This window comes from Coffea arabica, chromosome 11e, assembly GCF_036785885.1.
Source record: "Coffea arabica cultivar ET-39 chromosome 11e, Coffea Arabica ET-39 HiFi, whole genome shotgun sequence".
Taxonomy (NCBI): Eukaryota; Viridiplantae; Streptophyta; class Magnoliopsida; order Gentianales; family Rubiaceae; genus Coffea; species Coffea arabica.
In genome coordinates, this window is record NC_092331.1 from 59448686 (window position 1) to 59468753 (window position 20068).

At 38.3% G+C, this 20068-nt stretch overlaps 4 protein-coding genes and 1 pseudogene across 7 annotated transcripts; 1 reads left to right on the forward strand and 4 right to left on the reverse strand.

Annotated features, from left to right (window-relative positions):
* Window positions 1-192: 192 nt before the first annotated feature.
* Window positions 193-3145, reverse strand: LOC113718620 (serine carboxypeptidase-like 45; annotated as a pseudogene).
* LOC113718725 (serine carboxypeptidase-like 46) lies at window positions 2623-7092 on the reverse strand. The gene is made up of 10 exons (XM_027243629.2): window positions 5592-7092; window positions 5410-5514; window positions 5227-5322; window positions 5054-5146; window positions 4756-4841; window positions 4371-4658; window positions 4040-4173; window positions 3801-3893; window positions 3444-3561; window positions 2623-3372 (listed from the first exon to the last, which is right to left on the reverse strand). Exons 1-10 carry the CDS (start codon window positions 5836-5838, stop codon window positions 3193-3195), a joined length of 1440 nt encoding a protein of 479 aa, XP_027099430.1. The 5' UTR covers window positions 5839-7092; the 3' UTR covers window positions 2623-3192.
* Window positions 7093-7421: 329 nt separating this feature from the next.
* On the reverse strand, window positions 7422-10528 carry LOC113717745 (single-stranded DNA-binding protein WHY1, chloroplastic). The gene is made up of 7 exons (XM_027242545.2): window positions 10168-10528; window positions 9595-9692; window positions 9399-9491; window positions 9063-9157; window positions 8616-8689; window positions 8427-8515; window positions 7422-7819 (listed from the first exon to the last, which is right to left on the reverse strand). Exons 1-7 carry the CDS (start codon window positions 10409-10411, stop codon window positions 7700-7702), a joined length of 813 nt encoding a protein of 270 aa, XP_027098346.1. The 5' UTR covers window positions 10412-10528; the 3' UTR covers window positions 7422-7699.
* Window positions 10529-11620: 1092 nt separating this feature from the next.
* On the forward strand, window positions 11621-16030 carry LOC113719649 (uncharacterized). 4 transcript variants are annotated; one of them, XM_027244903.1, is made up of 9 exons: window positions 11623-12091; window positions 12365-12423; window positions 12762-12924; window positions 13104-13192; window positions 13701-13833; window positions 14040-14132; window positions 14527-14629; window positions 15200-15450; window positions 15519-16030. In XM_027244903.1, the coding sequence occupies exons 1-9, from the start codon at window positions 11891-11893 to the stop codon at window positions 15531-15533; spliced, it is 1107 nt and encodes a 368-aa protein (XP_027100704.1). In that variant the 5' UTR covers window positions 11623-11890; the 3' UTR covers window positions 15534-16030. The 4 variants fall into 4 exon arrangements, with proteins under 4 accessions (XP_071928849.1, XP_027100704.1, XP_071928848.1 ...); XM_072072748.1 differs by having other exon boundaries at window positions 11621-12091; window positions 12368-12423; window positions 15200-16030; XM_072072747.1 differs by having other exon boundaries at window positions 15200-16030.
* Window positions 16031-16219: 189 nt separating this feature from the next.
* Window positions 16220-18703, reverse strand: LOC113718621 (pectate lyase). Its single transcript, XM_027243512.2, has 4 exons — window positions 18279-18703; window positions 17467-18112; window positions 17077-17319; window positions 16220-16886 (listed from the first exon to the last, which is right to left on the reverse strand). Exons 1-4 carry the CDS (start codon window positions 18500-18502, stop codon window positions 16662-16664), a joined length of 1338 nt encoding a protein of 445 aa, XP_027099313.1. The 5' UTR covers window positions 18503-18703; the 3' UTR covers window positions 16220-16661.
* Window positions 18704-20068: the final 1365 nt, after the last annotated feature.

Below are 20068 nucleotides of genomic sequence, written 5' to 3' on the forward strand. Positions count from 1 at the left end.
TATTACAATGATATAGATATAGGGTACTATTTTTCTTGTCAAAGAAGATGTAGGAGAAAAAATTAATACAATCACGACTCTTATCCATTTTGATCCAACAATTGAGCGGGAATAATAGATTAATCCAATTACACTTGTAATCCGATCATGATCCATCCAAATCCGCCAAACTCACATTCTAACAGCTCTATATCAATTATTTCTGACTTTGGGTGGAGGAAGTCTCCGGAGAAGAAGCGCTTTGAAGAATGTGAGAGCTTGGGATGGAGAAAGTGAAGGGCACTTCATGTGCTGCACCCTTAACTGTTGCAAATGTCAAATGGGTAGTGTTTCTATTTCTGGTAATTCGACCAAATGATTGGCTCCGGCCACCAACTTGGAGGAGAAGGCCACTCCTGAGTTATGATTCTTCCAATGTAGAACATTGAGATTCTGAAAAATGTTTCCATGGAGTAATCATTGCATTTTTACCTGCAATCCATCGTACCAAGGACCATATCCCCCAAAAGCTGTGAGCTCTAGTTCTTTGGCCAACAAATTTGCAATTTTTCTTGTCTGCGTCAGTGGGATTTTTGAATCTTGATCTCCACTGAAGAACAAATGTACTATTAATTGAAGCTATGGAAACATTAAAGATTAAGAGTGAGCTTCCACAATGTAAATTTCTAGCTCATTAGTGAGCTTCCACATTAAACATTAAAGAATTTGTGACAATAGAGGAATGATGTTAGTGGCTATATTATCACTCTGGTAGTCCAGCAGCCTGCAAAATCACAACTTTTGCTCACGGCATGCGAAGATACATGGAACTAAACTATGATATGTATAGACCACACCTTGATTCTTGTGTCTGTGTGTGTCTGGAGATCACACAGAGAGAGAGAGAGAGAAAGGTTGAACTCTGAACAAAAGGTCCAGGCAGCTTGGAGTTGAGTCGTTTTGACATGTAAAGCTTTCTGAACTCCAGGATTACTCAGGTATGCATATATTCTGTCAGCAAGACAGGGATCACCAGCTTCCGTTTTCTTCTCAACGATTCTTAGCTTTGCATGAGCAAGATCTCCCATAAAAACTGATTGCGTACTAGGGGATGAACAATAAAGCAAGAGCGAGTCGCCAGAATCAGTGCCGGATCCCCTCTCCATTTCCAATTTTGCATCACTAACCTGGCATTCCTTGGATAAGTTCTTATGGGTGTACTCCAGCATGTACCTTGAATCATTGCATACTGTTCTCTTTATAGCAAGCATTTCATCAGAAATGACCCCATGTGATGTGACCACAGGAACTCAGTAGCATCAATGCTTATCTCAATTCTAGAAGCGGTTTTCCCAACTGCATTATGTAAGCAGAGAGAATTTTGTGCATCAATTTATCTACTGTAACTTCTTATGGGGATTCAGCTGATGAAGATAGAGAGTTATAACAAAAAATCAGTACTGCGATGGCTCTGAGATTGATTGGTCTGTTGTACTCTAGCAACAACTTCACAAGTTGTGGTATGTAGTGGCCTGAAACCATTATGAGTAGGCATTTTAATTCCAAATTATCACGATGATAATACTAGTTTCAATAGCTACACAAATTGGAATTTTATATCTACCCTGTTAACTATGCATGTGCAGTAATGACTTCCCTTAACCAGAATGAATTCAGCTTTGAAAAATTGTCGGTTTAGAGTTTTACTTGCCTGAGCAGCCCTTGATTTATTGCATAATTAGTTCGTCTTTTTATCCATGTAGCAAACTAACCTACGCAAGATACTGTGACTGACAAAGAAGCCACATAATTTAGTGCTTATAGAAGAATAACAAATGGAAATTTACCTGCATAACTCTCCCCTGTGAAGTACAAATCTGAGTCTCTGTACGCGGGGAATATCTTCAACCAGTTGATGAGAAATTGTAGATTATCCGAGGCTGTAAATACCAAAATTTGCTCAAACATTTAGAGGCAATGCGCTACTGACTGCTATAAAAAGAAATGAACTGTCACCGATTGGTCTATGAATACCAGTTGTTGTGTCATTCCAGTTAGAGTAGTCTGAACTTTTGTTACAAGTGGAGATTATGTACTTTGCATCAATTTATCTTTGATAATTGTTCAAAAGTTTCGGCTTCTTTGATCAGAGCCACCAAGTTTCAGTGAACAGCAGCTCTATAGCTGATAATAGCATTCAAAATCCGGAACGCCCTTCTGTAACCAAGTAGTGTTGTCAAAACAGCTAGCCTATGATTACTTCCTTGGTGATCTTTACTGAAGTTAGGGGACGTCATACAGAAAGTTAAATCCTTTTCGTGTACATATGCTATTATATTTATATCTGGTACTCTTCTTTTTGGAGTTACTATTGTACTAGTTCCTTTAGAGCTGAACAGTTCATAAAATAGTTTAACCCTGTGGAAAGTTTGCCTGGCTTCTTTTACATAGATCCCTTATGTGAAGTAGAATTTAGTTACGAAACAACATGCAACTTCAACCCCCCTCCACCATGCATGATGCATAGGTAACAACATGGTTCGCCATCGCAGGTCGCGGTCGCATCGTGGTCTTGGTTGTTCCATATCCGTCGCGACATATCGGTTGAATATCGGGTGATACGCACGTTATGACACATGAAAGTTTCCAAAAATTTTGAAAATTTATTAAAATTAGAAAATACCAAAAAATGCACAATTTAAAAATATATCCGAGTCGACTCCTAGTTGATTCGGATATATCGGCTGATATCATGCATCACAGATTCGAATCGACCAATATCGGTCGAGTTAGAGCGAGTCGTCGTGGATATGGTAATATCCGCGATTCGAGGATTGGTGTCGTACTGGTCCCTCCGTTTCAGTTACGACTTGCCCGATATTGCGAACCTCGTAACAGGGTGAGGATACAAGGGGCCAGAAATTGGGGCCGTTGGTTTGAATTCAACAGCTATCATATACAAGTTACTAGGTTTTGAATGCATTTGTTATTTGGCATCCCCTGAAGACGATAGCATACATTATTGTTGTTGCAACAATTTTCTTCAATCTTCTGATTGGAGCAGCGTAGTATTATTCATGTTCGTTGCTCTGCATGCCGTATCATCACAGCGAAACTGCACATTTAGCTGACTTGGTAAGTTAAAATCCGAAGCAAAAGCTTCCATCTTGAATAGCAACCTACAGCACAGCACTCAACCCAGCAATTTTCGACTCAAACATTACTGGTTCTTGGGGGAGGATGTCCACTTAGAAATGCTTTGAAGAGTGTGAGAGCTTGGGAGGGAGAAGTGAAGGGGACTTCATGAGCTGCTCCCTTAACGGTAGCATATGTCAAGTGTGTATTGTTTTTACTCTTCTCTAATCCACCAAATGATTGACTCCAGCCCCCAACCTGCAGAAGAACTTGAATTACGAAATTCAGTTGTAAAATGGGCAGGTTTGCCATAATTATTTCACTTGTACCTGCAAGCCATCATACCAAGGACCATATCTCCCAAAAGCTGTCAGCTCTAGATCTTTGGCCAACCAATTTGCAATTTTCCTTGTCTGTGTTAGTGGGATTTTTGAGTCTTGATCTCCACTGGTCACAAGAAATGTTAATTGAAGCTTAGATTAAAGTAGTAATTAATTAAGAATAAAATGTAAACTGCAAGCATACTTGAAACGTTAATTGGCAAATGTGATGTGTACGTAGTTTTGGTTAGAGGTAATTTTGGTAGACGGCATCTGAAGTCTAAATGTTAGTAGTATTAGATACTACATCAAATCATGAGAACTCAAGCTTGAAACTGGTAGCAAAATGAGACAGGATAAACCAACCTGAAAAGTAGAATGCGGATGTTCTCTCTAAGAATCCCTGACAAGAGAGGTATGATGTTAGCAGCCATATTATCAGCTTGGTAGTCCAGCGGCCTGCAAGATCACAATTTTAGCTCACAGGATGACAAAACATGCAGTCGACTTCTTGTGTTTGTCCATATCCTGGGAGTGTGTGTGTGTGGGTATGTGTATCTGTGTGTGTGTGTGTGTAAGAGAGAGAGAGAGAGAAGAGACTGGACCCTGAACAAAAGTCCCAGACAGCTGGAAATCGAGTTGTTTTGATATGTAAAGCTTTCTGAACTCCAGGTTTGTTGAGGTATGCATATATCCTATCACCTAGACAGGGATCACCAACTGCAATTTTCTTTGCAACCTATCAATAAACTCAAACTCTTATTAGCAACCATCAGCCTATAGGTTCTGTTCTCCTTTGCTTCAACTTAGTGGAGTTAATTTACAAACTAATCATGTTTCTGAAAAAACTGCTTGAAATTCAGGTACTTTAGCCTAAAACTTTTCTAAAGCAAAAGTTGTTCAACCAACGAGAACAACTTGATAGACTTCATGTACCTTTGCATCAGCAGGACCTCCCAGAAAAGTTGATTGTGTAGTCGGGGATAAACATGGAGGCATGATAAGATCGCCAGGATCAGTATCATTTCCAACCTCCTCTCTCATGGTTCCATACATATCCAGGCAATCCTTGGATAGATTTTTATGGATTCTCTCCACAAAGTACCTCGAGTCATTACAGACTGTTTTCTTCATTGCAAGCATGTCATCAGAAATTACTCCATGTGACCAAAGGAATTCACTAGCATCAATGCTGATCTCGCTGTCTAGCAGTGGATTTCCCAGCTGCAATACATAGGAAGAGAGAAATTTGTACATTAATTAATTGGTTGCAACTTCTCATGAATCTGCATTTGATAAAGATAGTGAATTGAAAAATTACTGCAATTCCTTTGAGCTTGATAGGTTTGTTATTCAGTTGTCTGTTGTACTCTAGCAACAGCATTGCAAGCTGTGGTATATAGTGACCTGAAACCATTTTGAGCAGATATATCATCCTGCTAATCAGAATGTTATGCATTTCACACATCGGCTATTTCAAATTTCACTAACACAAAAATGCTCTAAATTCTTGCATAACCATTATTATTATTATTATTATTGGTAGAAATGACAATTGATCCAACCAAACCCGGAATAAAGCCAATTCAGTTAAAGAAGAATAATGAGTGAAATTTTACCTGCATAACTCTCCCCAGTTAAGTACAGATCCGAATCTCTGTGTTGAGGGAATTCCTTGAACCAGTTCAAGGGAAATTGCAGATTATCCCAAGCTGTAAAAAAGTTTGTTGAAACATTCAAAAGCAACACTCTACTTACTGAGACAACTAAAAGATGAACCAGCATTGATTACCAGTTGTTGTATCATTCCAATTGATGTAGTCTGAACTTGTGTTTGAGTATGAAAACCCAACTCCAATAGGTGATTCCACATACAACATGTTTGATGCTGTTCAGTTTTGAAGATCAGGTCAATTTCTGTAATCCAGTTTCAGAAATGGGCTTACATGCAATCAATCAACCATTACACCAGTACCTGAATTCCATGAATACTTATTTCTTAACAGGAGGCCTGCATTTCCAGGCTGAAAAGGACCATTTTCCATGAATGCACCAAATCCAAGAGAAGAACAACCAGGGCCTAAACTGAAGCAAAGCACATTAACAGGGAAAAAAAAGTATAGAAAATGAAAGAAATGATACAGTTGTTGGCATTACCGCCATTTAGCCATACTGTCAGGGGATGTGAGAGCGGATTTCCTGAATCAGCTTTGACGAAATAATAGAAAAGAGCTCGGCCATGTTGAGCATCTGTAACAATGTAACCTGAATATTGCTTGAAGGTAACATTAGAAGGCTGTCCAGGGAGAGAAGTTATCAGCTCAGCAGTTGATCTGCCAATTGTCAAAAATGCAGAGAAACTGCCCAAGACTAAGAACAAAAGAACCTTTTTCACGGTATTCATACTGGGACTAGGAGGGAGAGAGTGGAAGAAGTGGGAAAATTCAGCTTCCTGTTTAGGCTTTACAAGTTCTTATAGCGGTCAGGTTCTTTTATTCAATCAGATCAAGCATCTTACTTTATTTCAAAAGAACGTCACGGTAAGTCTTCCAGTCAAACTCTTAGTCCCTAATAACTTATAATAATAGCGGCATGCAAAAGCTCATGTGTTGTTTCTTGAAACTGGTGATCATTAAAATTCTTGCATTCTACTTCAGAGTTCAGCCCATCTAAATTGTTGGACGTTCCCAAGATTGAACGCCCGAATCAAACAGTTCCAAAAAACAAAAAGTCCGGAAGTTTCAACATTGAGGAGACTGTCAACAAGTGAATGTTTGTGTGCATCCTAGTGCAAATGGGAATTAGCTAACCGCTACAAAATCTTATTTTCAAGAATTTCCGTGGCTTGGATCTTAGCGTCCAAAACCTATATCTTTTACAGGACTTGCAAAATTTTCAAGCACAATGTATCTGCAATGGTTGGCTTGTATTCATCAATCTTAAGACGTATTTTTCAAGATTTATAACAAAAATGTGAAGGCAGGTTGAGGACATGCCAAATTTTGAAAGAACCAAATTAGATGCAAAACAGTTTAGCGGGTGTACCAATAACAGTTTAAAAAAGTACATCCGAAAGTTGCTTAAAAGACAAAATTTGGAGCAGGAGGGGAGGGAGGGGAGGGGAGAACAAGAACATCGGAAAGCCATGTGAAATTCATAAATTATTCTGGTGAAGCCAGAAGGGCAAGCATTCAACTACATTGCATTAGCAGGGCGTTGTATGCTACCAATCTAATGGTGAACCCATCCTATCTGCTCCAATTCTTATCAGGAGCTCTTCAATTCCTGGCTGGAATTGACCATGTCAATCAATGCACCAATCCAAGAGAAGAATGACGAAGGCCCAAAAAGGTTGAAGTAGATCAGATAACAGAAAGAAACACAGATTTAGAAAAGGTAATCATACTGGTTGAGATTGCCACTATCGAGCCATACACGAATAGTACAATACAAGAAGGAACAAAAAATCATGAACCAGATTTATATATTTCCTGCTCACAGCATATGAAGAGTAAGACATTTCAAGGGGAAAGTTGAAACTTGGAACCTCAACTAAACAGTCAAAAAGTTCCAAACTTGGAACAGATGCGAGGGAGTCAGTTTTTGTGTGTGGACGTCCTGACAGAAATGGAAATTAGGAACGGAAAGAGGAATTTAGGAGGAGTTCTACCATCCCTTTGGAATATTATATTTCGATGTATAAAAAGAGATATCAACCCTTAAATAATTTTATGAATTTAAATTATTAAACGAGGTGATTTTATGAATTTAAATTATTAAACGAGGTGACGAGTTTGGTAGAATTTTCAAGATGGATTGTAGAATTTTCCAAATTTTAAATTTATAATTTGAGAATTTCGTTGGCTTCGATCATAGCATTCAAATGTCATTTCCAACATTTGGTAGATGTCATATGCAAATGGCAAATTAAGTGCATATGGTTCTTCAGTGAAATTTTGTCATGGTCGTCTCAACTAATCCTCAAGCTTTAGGATGAAAATATGGCGTCAGGTTGATGACAAGCCAGGTTACGAGATAGCTGATTACTGTCAAAAATAGGCAGCTAGGGAACAAATTCGGCTCATACATGCCAAACAGGAGAACAGCTGCAATGAAATTTGATCACTATTCTTCAAACCCATATCGATAACACTAACAAAAACTCCTAGGAATTCACTTCATCAAAATACAATACTGCACAAGGCATAGGGAATGAAGAGTCGCATGAATATCAAAATCAATTTAGTTGATGCAAACAGCGATCCCTATCTGCTCCATTCATACTCGGCACCAGATCTGGCATTAGTGTAGTTCACCCGACTAGCATCTTCTGGCTTCACGGAAGTTGCAAAAGCGTGCCAACCTATAAGGTATGGCAAGATAAACTGCGGAAGAAAGAGCACAGGAGCATTAAACCTAGAAAGCGCTAACTGGCCATATGTTACCTTTTGGAACACCTTTAAAATACTTGATCATGAGTCTAAAGTAGACAGCCATTTTAGAGGCAAAAGGTCAAAGGTAAGCATTCTGCAGACATCTTACATTTGCATTTAGCAAAGTCTCTCGCCAGTGACCTAACCTCACACACTACAGCTAGAATACAAAAGGTGGTTCCAAATGACTGACTTGCTACCAGAAGGGAACTCCTTTTTTGACCAAAATTACCAATGAAACAGCCCAAAATCTCCAAACATATAAAAAATCCTCTCTCCCATGAAAGCATCTAGCCTTTAGAGGGAAGAGTCACTTTGGATCAAATGCATCCCATTAGTTCTTCAATTAAATCCACTTTAATGTATTTACAGATCATACAATAAGCTTAGTCACATGAACAAGTCGTGATTTCCTCACGAGGATCATCCATAATTTGCAGAATGCTCCAATCTTCTGACATCCCTCACCAAAAGAAATGTTAAAGTAAAAACAGAAAAGGTGCAAAAAACTAAATCAAAGACACAGGAGAACAAATACTGTGGTTGCAAAAAATCTTACATTGAATCCTGAGGTAAGAACTGCAAACTCTGCCTTTGTTATAGGAATGTAGATATTCTCATCCACATTTATAAGCTTGTTTTGAACACCTTTAGCAAATCCAATTGTGTACACAAAACGAATTAAATACAAGGTTATAAATGTCACTTTATCAACTGCTTGAAGGAAGTCAAGAAACATGAGGCTCACTGAGATTAAAGAAGTGGCCAGAACCATCTGGCAGGGGTTCTACCTTCAGCACTTTTCTGACCCTACCTTCATCACTGACACAAACAGGAAAAGCACCTTGATTTGTTGAGACATAAAGGATACATGACTAGCAGGAAAGAGAAATTTTTTGACTAAAACTAATTATTGATGAATATTAAGCCAAAAAAATGGCAAAGAGAAGCGAGAACGTCTGTTGTTATTGGAAACTAAGTTGAAATTTGTTTACAGCAAGATATTCGTTTCAAATAGAGGATGAATTACTGTATTGAAACTGAAAAGATTATATAACGAATAGATCTAATTCTGAAATCTGAGACAATTCTAATACTCCGAGAAGATTGTTTCAGTTTACTAGAGTCGCACTTGCTAGATGGAATTAAGACACCCACCACCATACAAACTTCAAACGTAGAATTCAAACTTTACCTTTTTCCTTTGAAAGGATCGTGGAAAAATTCACAAGAATCTTTTGCTCCAAGGCTAATTAGACTCCCAATCTCATTTACTGACAATGAGAAAACCTGGAAAAATGTGCAGAGAAAGCAAAATATATAAGCCAAATTACAAGAAGGCTCTTTTGATGCAATCAAATTCATCTTTCAGTAACATTTTCAAAATATTGCATCTGCATCACTGACCTTGACATCATCAGTATAGACTTTTTCATTCTATCTGATCAAGCACCTAGTTTCTACTGTAAACACATGTTTTTCTTTCAAGACTAGTCTGTCATGCATGACGCAGGAAGGAAACAAAAAACACCTGCTTTCTACTCCAATCATATTGGCGAACGCTAGCAGCAGGAGCAAACTGAAGCAACACAAAACCCTCCTTCGTCAGCTTAAATGCCCCTGACTGCTCCATCAACAAAAACCATCACAGACAAAAATCAGATGAATACTAACTGCAGACGTTCTTACAAGATCTTAAAGCTGATTTATCGCATCAACAAGCATACATCTAAAGGCGTGAACTCTGGAGGCCGAGGCTCCACTGTCAGAGCTGCCTTCCCCTTGTACACAGAGTATCCAACATATACCCTTGACGGCAATGTCCCTGTTATACAACCAAAATACCATCTTTGCTTAAAAAAACCGCTATGAGCTCACTTCATAAGAATGACTGAAAAAGGAATGCAGTTATTAAGCTCAACAGTTCACAGCTCACGAAGAAAGCCCTTATCAATTCCCAATTAACCTCCAACATGGATGGAGCGTAAAACTTTAGACACTTGTAACACCAGATAAAAATGCTAACAAAATTGCTATCTTTACGTGATTCCCTGCATAAATTTCTGCTACATGCATTGCAACAAAATTAGGCACACCCAAGGCAGAAAAGAACCTTCAGTTACACGAAATCATCTACTTGGATGGAAAGAAAATGAAAGAAAACAAGGGGAAAAGCCAGCAAACAACTCAAATATCAATCTCCAGGCGGACCCTCTCCGCAAAATCAAATCTTTTCACTTGGGCCTTATATCTTTCCTCCCAAAAATCTTAGAAAACGAAAGTTAACAAAAAAGAGATACCTTGTTGATCAGGAGGAGAAAACCTCTGCTGCTGCGGTTCTTGAGGCTCAAAATAACCAGAGTGGCGGCATTTTAAGGTAAGGTTCTTGGTCGAATTGGAGAAAGAAAGAGAGGAGGTTTTGGTTTTAAGATTGAAGGGTGAATTATTGTTGGAGAAGAAACCATGGTATGACTGTGGAGGAGGGTGCTGTTTACTAGGGTTTTGGATAGGGGATAGAGAAGAAGAGAGGTTTAGGTGTAGCATTCTTTTCAGCTGCTCTGGGTTTTAGGCTAGCTCTGCAGCAGTGAGATAACTCGTGTAACCTCGTCGGAATGCTTTCTCTAACCGTCAATATTTGCTGTCCAATTTCTCCATAAATTGTTCCAAGACTCTGGTCCAAGTAGCTCTCACCTTTTACTCTTTCTCCGATAGAATTTCGCTACATTTTTTTTTTTTACCTAACACTAGAGTCACTAGACTTCGACATAATCAAGTAAAATCACAAAATAATACTACTGTAATTTTTTAAAAGATATCTACTCCTATACACAATAGATTGAAAGAGTACTAATTTTCATCTATCAGCATCTTACTCCTACTGTAGCATATTTTAGAGGAGTTCCATTAAATCATTGAAAAATCGACGAGATCATTATCAGATCAGATGGATGTATTATGCACATAGCATCAATATGGATTTGCATAAGTCACGTAGCAGTGAAAAAAATGATAGAATGTAAGATTTTGTTGTGATTTTTCACCCACGTGAAAGAGTACTAGTTGAGGTTTCAATAAATTAAATTTCAGTAATAAAAGGCGTATATGTTTTTTTTTATATTGAACAAGATGATTTGCTGGGATCCACGCAGAATTGAATTTTGTAATGTGGATTGGAATTGGATGAGTCAATGTGCTGTTTATATGTGATTAATTTTGAAATAAGTGGAATAATTTGTCTTTTTATTATTTTTTTAGCAGCAATAATCTGTCTAATGCAAGGTTGTTATCAGTACATGTAGCATCTGTTTTTAATCGGAAAAAAAAGGTATACGTAGCATCTGTTGATGTCCGAGTATTACAAGTCCTCACTCCTCACCCAATTTCCCACAAAGTGTCCCTTCCATGGCGAACGCAACGTTAGAGAAGGGCTCTACAAACATAAGATTGCATGTAACTGGGCATGTTTATATTTCCAGATAGAATGAACTTGAAAATGAATATGGTTCTGTTCTGATGAGTAATTTACACAATTTCTAATGAAATATTTGGGTTTACACACTTTCATATGAGTTATTGTAAAAGGCTAAAGCCCCCAATACCTGTTACAGAACCATAGAAGCAAAATTAAGACAACAAAAACATTCAATAAAAGAATTGGAAAAAAACGAAAAGAAAAAAAGGCCCGACGTGGAAGTGACAACGACCATCATCCACAATTTCACCCGTACTGTGTACTGAATATATCTGCTAACCATAGAGTATAGACCACAAACACGAGACCACCGTATAGGCACAGGAGCACAGGCGCAGCCTCCCATCGACTCCCTTTATCCATATTCCAGATTCAATAGTCCACACTCCTCTTAAAAGTTAAAACGGATTGAAAATCCAAAGCTCTCCTTGTCTAGGATCTACAAATAGTATTATTATTTTTGTTCAGAATCCTTCTACTCTTCTTTTTCGTCTTGTATCTGCGTGCCTCTGCACAGACATATATGTAGTTGAGCAACAAAGCCTTCGTCAATGTATTCATCAGCATTGAGAGTGAATATAGTCGTTCTTCAGTGCCACAGGAAACCCAATAACAAGAATTTGCAGTACTGGATAGTGCCACATTCCAAAAGGAAATTTAGTCTTGTCAGTCATCAAACTCCAATTTCTTCTTCATTCAAGCCAGATGATTCCTCCAACTCACCATCACCCCCGAAACCACACCAATCCCAGGTATCTTCTTTTCCTATTTCATTTATTTGTTCACACTTTCCAACCTGACACCTCATACGCAGTTCATACACAACTGGGCTATTAAAAGTTGCTAAAGTTGCAATCTTGGTCGGTTTTGGGAGAGTTTGGGGAAATTGCTTTTGTGTGGTGGAGTATGTTGCTGGAAAAACTTGTTTGCTTGGTGCATTGCATTAACTAGTACTAGGTATTACTTAATGATCACCTCTTTTCTTTATCCGGATATTGAATATAACTCCTAGCTTTATATTGCAGCAGCTAGGTTATGACCCTCCTGAGGAGTTCTTTGGACTTTCTGTCGATCCACAACCAAGGTCTAGCCTCTCCTGCCCTGTTAGTGCGCATATTTTTCGTTTGAATTTATATAGCTTTTTTTTTTTATGTGTATCTGCTATATCTGTGTCCCTGAAGCTCTTTCAAACATCATATCTTCACTTGATTGTTGAAGTCAAGAAGAATGCGTTTTCTTACAGTTATTCTATATAGAAGTTGCTTGCAGATGCTTTTTGCCTGATGGAATAAAACCCATGAATTAGTTTGGTTCTCATTACCCAGCTTATGTTGTTTGATCACGATTATGCCGGACATGTCTAAGATTCTATTTCTTGCTCTATCTGGTGGTTTTTGATCTAATGCATCATAATTTTTTTAGGAAGATTCTTTCTGGTACTTTGAAACCAAGATCATGGTTTGGCCCAAATGGGCAGTATATCAGAGAACTGCCTTGTCCAAGTTGCAGGGGAAGGGGTTATACTCCATGTACAGAATGTGGAATAGAAAGATCTAGAGCAGATTGTTCACTATGCAATGGAAAGGTAATTGTTTCTGAGCATTTGAGAAACTTGAGTTTGCTCTAGCAAAATATTGCACTAAACCAATGTTAAAAAATTTGCCTGATATTTGCATTATTTATATTTCTGGTTGTCTTAGTCTTCATTCCAACCACATTGCTAACAGTTTTCCTATACTGATCTCTGTTTCCCTATCAAAACAGGGTCTAATTGCCTGTCCTCAGTGCCTTGGAGATTGTGTTATCTGGGAGGAGTCGATTGATGAACAGCCATGGGAGAAAGCCCACTCTGTGTAAGTCTTTCACTTTCTTGATTATGATGTTCTGCTCTTCAAGGTTACGCACTGCCATATTAAACATCAGAATGGTTGCTTTTGTTTCATAAATGGTCATTTCTGTCAATGGTTGAAAAAGAGGGAACGTGGCATAGATAGCTTTTGGTTGCATCTATGTGGAAATTCTTATGCCATAGAACATTGCACTACTGTTCAATTTCTGATATCAAATTTTGTGTTTGTAAAGAATCATGCATTTCGTGCTTGTGATGTATAACTGCTTCATATACAGTAAAGTTCCTCCTTTTTGGCGTTGTAGTTTCCTGATGTTATAAGTGATACCTATGTGGCTTCGTGCATTTCGTTCCTTGAACAAAGTTGTGCTCTATTTCTTTTTCCTGTGTGGCTGTTTTTAGTTTTCTCAGATATGTGGTGTTTGGTGCTTCATGATTTGCAAATCTCATTACCCCTTTTGAGGGTATTGCATTCTTTTGAACTATATTTATTCACATAGATGAGTTTTCAGTTCTCCTCTCAAGGTAAAAGAAGATGATGAAGTGGACAATTTAGACATAAAGCTGAATGTGAAGAGAAAAACCAAGCGCGTATACAACTCTCCAAGTCCTGAAGTCAATTTGAAGATTAGCAGATCCCTCAAAGTTAGTTTTCCTTCTTGGTTGAATTTTTTATCTGTCTTGGGTACAATAAAATTAAGTTTCATTTTGAATCAAGTATAGTCTTTGAGCAGTTTTAAGTTTCGTAGGATATTCTTTCATATGACATTTTATTTTCTGTATTCCTTCTTTTTTTTGCTTCCCAACCACACCATGAATGTAATTTTCTTTGTTTAGTTGGATGCTTGCAGAGCCTGAATGCAAAAACTGGGTTGTTTAGTAGGAGGATGAAGATTATCCATAGTGATCCTTTGCTTCGTGCACAAAGATCGGCTGCCATCAAGGTCTGAATTGGGAAGAATTAGCACTTTATTTCAAGTTCCAATCAAGCACACATTTGTAGTCTGTACTCCTTTGTTTTATAGTATCTTATTATGTTCTGTATCTACAGTATTCTAACAAAGTCATGCTTTTAGAACCTCCCTACTTTTCTTGCTGGTGTTTATTATGTTCCTCATATACGTTGGACAGAATGTGACATGATTGTTTTGGGTCTTGAATATTCAGAATACAATGGGATTGTGGAAAACACTTTTCATCAAAATTAGTGATACAGAGTGTTAAGAAATGCAGTTTTGTACATCTTGTTATTCAAAGTGATTTCAGCTTTCCGCTCAAGTACTGTAATGTAAAGTAGGGAAATTTCACCTCTAATTTAGATTGTTAGTATTCATGTAGAAAGTAAAAGGCACCCCTGCTGCGAGGAGGCAGGCTTCTGAAGCAATGAAGAAGTACTTCCGTGACCCAGAGAACCGACAAAGAAGAAGTATCTCAATGAAAGGTCCATTAATTGTATGCTTTTGTGGAATTTTACAATTTTCAGTTTCTTTTTTTTTTTTTGTCAGAATGCATTACAAAATGATGATGCCATCTACTCAGCTAATTTCTATAAATCCACTCGGAGTTTTATTATGTGCTGTGTTGTCTTTGAATTTCCTTTTTCTGAATATGATGGTATCGGTTGTTATTACATCATTTTATTGCTGAAGTACCTGAAACTTGTTAACAAATTTTATTAAGCTCTATGCCAACAACTTTTATGTGGTTCTCAGCTAGTGGACCACTGAGTGGTATCACAAGTCTTACGGTATTTCCTCGTCTCCATACCTGATTGGACATGTATGTTTATGTTCTTGAAGAGGCCTAACCTCATTATTAGGATCCATTCTATCTAAATTTCTTCCTAGATTATAGCAAAGTCTGGTACCTCAAAGATGTGGTAGTGACGAGGCCAGTTACATGAAGAATTTGCAAGAATAGGCTTTGCTGCTTGCATTGACGACATGTCAGCATGTGAAGTCCTTCACTGATTTGGAGGGGTCAGACTATGATGTGCTTCATTCTTCTGCAGGGGTAAAATTTTATTGTCAGAATTGCGGACGTGAAGGCCATAGGAGAAACTACTGTCCAGAAGTTCAGAATGAACTGAGGGATAGACAGTTTACATGTGGGCTATGTGGTGAAAAGGGGCATAACAGAAGAACATACCGGAAGTCAAAATCAAGTGAAAGAAAGAGACTAGTCTCAAAGGAACACCACTGCCGTATATGTGGACAGACTGGGCATAATAGGCGGTCCTGTCCTCAAGAGAAGATGGCAGAAGTAAGTATTGTCGCTACAAGTAAAAATTCTGTTCCTACCAAGAAAAGTTACATCTGCCGGCTGTGCAGGGTGAAAGGACATAACATCAGGACATGCCCTCTTCAGAAGAGATAATTCTTGAACTACGTTGCGGATCAAACTGATTGCAATTGGCTGTGCTTGGATGAAATGGCAGGAACTCTGATAGAGTGCCTTTTCTGTTTCTGAGCGTGAATTCTGTTGAAGGACCTCTTATAGCCTTATAAGCCATAGAAAGTAAAAAGATCGGGTGGCGAATCAGTCTCTTTTCAAGCTTCACAAATCTGAGTTATGGGATCCTAGTTACGATTCTTCTGGGATGAGAAGGATGGTCTGGCCTGCTTTCAAGATGCTTTGTTTGGCAATAAGTTGGCTTATAATTTAATAACTAAAAGTTTTAATTCAATAAACATTCCTTCTTTTTTTTTTTTTAAATTTTCATCTGTTTCTAGATTTCTGTTGACACCTTATGATCCTTTATATCTAAATCCTGTTTGGCTGTGGTTTAATTGTATTTTGGATCATAGTATATCGGAAATTTTGGTGCCATTGCACAGGATAATTGACTTGTCCACATTGGTACGTACAAATTGCAGAAGGAAAACGATAGAATCTCTCTTTAGTCTTTGTAAAAGTCATCTTCGAAGCTAATTGCGGTGTACCCATTGATGATTCTTGGCTCTTCCATTGTATGATCCTCCAGATTAATTTAATTGTTCACCCAGTGAATTTAGTCTCATATTCACAACACAGAGAGCCAAGACTCAGGAAGTATTTTGTATACTTATCCTGCCTAATATTTGAGGATAGCCATTGATTACGGCATAACTTTTGTTTTAGAAACGTGTTTCCAACAAATGGTATTTACTTGTAATTGTACTAATATTAGTCAGCAACTTAGAAGTTTAACACCTCTAATCACATGCTATCTTGTGCCTATCAAGACGACAAGGAGAAATGACAAACTACCTCCATGGAGCTTGCTTTCGCGGTTTGGCCAGGCTTATTCTTCTTTCTCTGTACGTCTATGCAGCAGTGACTTTCTTCTGCTTGATTTTCAGCCCACAAGTGTGGCTGAAAGTTATTTGATCTATACCCAAGCAACATTTTCCAAATATACATAGATACATATATACATGTTTGCCTCGTTTGACGGGAAAAAAAAATGTTTGCCTTCTATATATAATCACCGGTTAACAAGGCTTGCCTTCTCGGCACTTAAGTGCACCAGCATATCTTGTGAGCCTTCCTGCGTATGAACCAGGCTTGAATTGCAGCTTATTTTTTCCAGTAAATGGACTCTTTTTGAGTGGCGGCCCGGACTCCACAAAGAAAGCTCCATTCAAGAATTTGTCACCCTCTGACCTCCATTGCCATCCCATCCACTGGCTCTTTTCGGCATAATCCCTCTTGGTCACCTGTCAATAATATTCCAATACACAGTTACTCGAATGCTTCGATGCATTGGCAGAGGAGACATGTTAAAAGGACTTGTGTCAATTGGATTGTAAACTCGATCATTGAAATACGGATAGATAGATGAAGGTTTTCAGTTCAGCAGTATGACGTTTATAGCATAGCTCCTCCTTGTAGGGTCTAAATGCTTACCTCCTTAGTGAATTGGTTTTTAGAGGCCTTGAATCGGTTACCCTGGCTGATAATAGTCGGATGAGCACTACCACCAATGGCATACATCTGCCACTGAGAATAGTCATTGTTCACAATATGGAAAAAGCCCCATCGGCACCTTGGCATCCTCTGCACCAAGCCCTTGCCAAAACGGTTGAATGCTACTGTGACTTGCATTATTGCATCTTCACTATGCTCGTCACTTGCACCTAAAAGTATAACCTGCATCATCCAAACCACCACATATCTATCATTTCTTGGAAGTATTAATCGCATTTCAGCCTTTGCTGAAATCAAGGTTCAAAATTTGAAAGGTGTCAACATATCTCAGCTAGGGGTACTTTCAAATTAAATGACAGTTTAACTTACATCATTGTGATTATTAAACTTGCAATTAGAGATTGTGATAGCTGTTGAAGCCATGATTGCGTCAATTAGGCCATCACTACACTTAGACAGGGAAACATGGTCAATCCAGACATGGTTTGAACCAAAGATTGATAGACCATCTCCATCACTCCTTGTTCTCAAACCAATGTGCGAAGTAGAATCTCTAACCAGCCCACCATTTTTCGGAACAATGTGATGGATCTTAATGTTGTGAATGATAACATTCTGCACAAATTGGATGGAAAGGCCTGCACCATAGGCAATATGCACTTCAACTCCCCTACCATCAATGGTCTTGTCACTATTGATCAGAAGCTCTTGGTTTAGCTTAATTACCATGCTAGTATCGAATATGATCCACAATGGCTCCTGTTGGATCACAGCGTGACGAAGAGTACCGGGTTCTGGATCCTGCACATTATCATCCGAGGGATCAACTACCACATAGTATTTCCCATGCATTCCACCCTTCGTTTGGCGGCCAAAACCACGAGCACACTTGGCTAACCTCTTCCTATTCTTTGCCCAGTTAGGATCACACCTCCAGCAGCGGTCGATGGGATTTGTTGCAACGCAACCGCCTGCTTTAAGCTGTCTCCTAGTCTCATTGCCACCTTCCAACATCCTATAGACAGACAACATACAAAACGATGCACGGAACGTGAAGACAACATACAAAAAGATGCATGGAACGTGAATATTAATTGTTTGATGGTACTAGCTAAAAGGGAGGAAAATTAGGCAACCAAGAAGTGTAAGGGGGGAAAAAAAGGAAGAAAGAAAAAACTCACTTTCCCACTTGTCTGGTGAAATTGTCAGTGACGGCTTCAGGATCAGGATTATATGCCCTGAGAGAAGCCTGAAGGGCATCCTCAGCCCTCTTCCGTAGAAAATCATCGAATTCGCCAATGTGTGCATCTGCCTCAATACTACTGCCACGCAAGCGTGGGATTGTTGCAGCAAATGCCACAAGCAAAGCTAGTAAAACAACTGATACACGGCTGGTGAAAGTCATTAATTATTTATTCTAAAGACTATCTGTATATCCTACCTCCTATATTTCTTCGACTTTTCTTGCTTTACTCGACCTGTTCTACAATTAGTGGTGGATCCTACTCGATCCAACCGGACGAATCACTGGAATTGAGTACCAGTGATCCGATTGGCTTTGCCGTGGGAGTCCCCCAAGTGTTAGGAGAGAGCTCAGTTGTGGCATTGGTGAAGTCCCCAATGGGACAAAAATTTGAGAAGGCAATGAAACTTGGATAACATTTTTATATCTCAAAGGTACGAGGTGGAGAGGAGAAACTCGTGGCGGGAAGAGTGGATAACCAACCATTAAGAAAGCCTATTAACAGTTCTTTTAGAATTTGATTCGTAATCGGTTTTAGATGCATATTTTAATAGCCAATGACGCTAAATTCCTAAAATCGAATAAAAGAATAATTTTTTTATTCTGATTTTTTTTATCACTACTTTTCATAAGTTTTTGGCAAAATCTACAGCAAATTAAAATAATTGAAAAAAAGTTCTAGAGCGGTATAGCTACATCTTGACTAATTTTTCATTACTTAGTATTCAACTACACACATTCTAAGGTATGATCTTCTTATGAAATTTTTGGACTCTTCCTTATCTTATGAGCCGTTAGCGAACAAGTTTGTATTTGAATGAAAGAAACTAATGCAAGAGGTCTCTTAGTATTTTTGTTGACTCGTTTAGTAATGCCACCCAACATTTTTGAAAATACAGTAAACGAGTCAACACCACTAGAAAGAAAATAAATTTTCCTTGTAAATACAGTTGGGTAACGGACCACGGGAACCGTTCCTAGCGGTTTTGTGCATTTTGCACATGGCATAACTTTGTTTGCACAACAACGTGTAACTTTAGAACAAATTCTTGTGGGTCCCACACACGTTGTTAAAAAATGAGGTACAAAAAGTGATCTGAACCGTATAATTTTTTTGGGTCAAATCCTGACCGTGAACTGTTCAGGGACGGTCCTTCTGATGACCGTCCCTGCCCCGTCTCCTTGGGTAAACATAATGCCAGAGGTCTCTTAGTATTTTGTTTATACAACTCTTCATTAATTACATCATATTTCTTACCCTTTAATAAAATCTAATAAAGAGCCAAGTCTAAAACCTTTAGGACAACTAGAAATTTAGCGAGCAATACATAATTAAGTGATTTTGTTTTGTATATATTTTCAACACGTTTATGAGTATCATTTAGAACCCGGACTTGAATGGGGCAAAATATTCAAGTTTGCAACGTTTACCTTAAATTTTCCAAATGTCCCTTAATTTACCTAATACAACTTGATCTTAAAAAAAGAAGAAGGTACTTCTTTCATGCACCTCCTCCATATTTGGACAAATTATGAAAAATGTATTTTTCCACTCTCATGAACAAAATTGCTAGTTTGTTTGCAGCGTGTTTTTCGTCGAATTTTTCTGGTGCAAATGTATTTAGACAAATTTCTTGGGAGAATTTTGATTAAGGTAACGAAGGAGACAACCCATGATGATTGATGAGGTGAGAAAAACTAAACAACGAATGAGGATGAGGATGCATG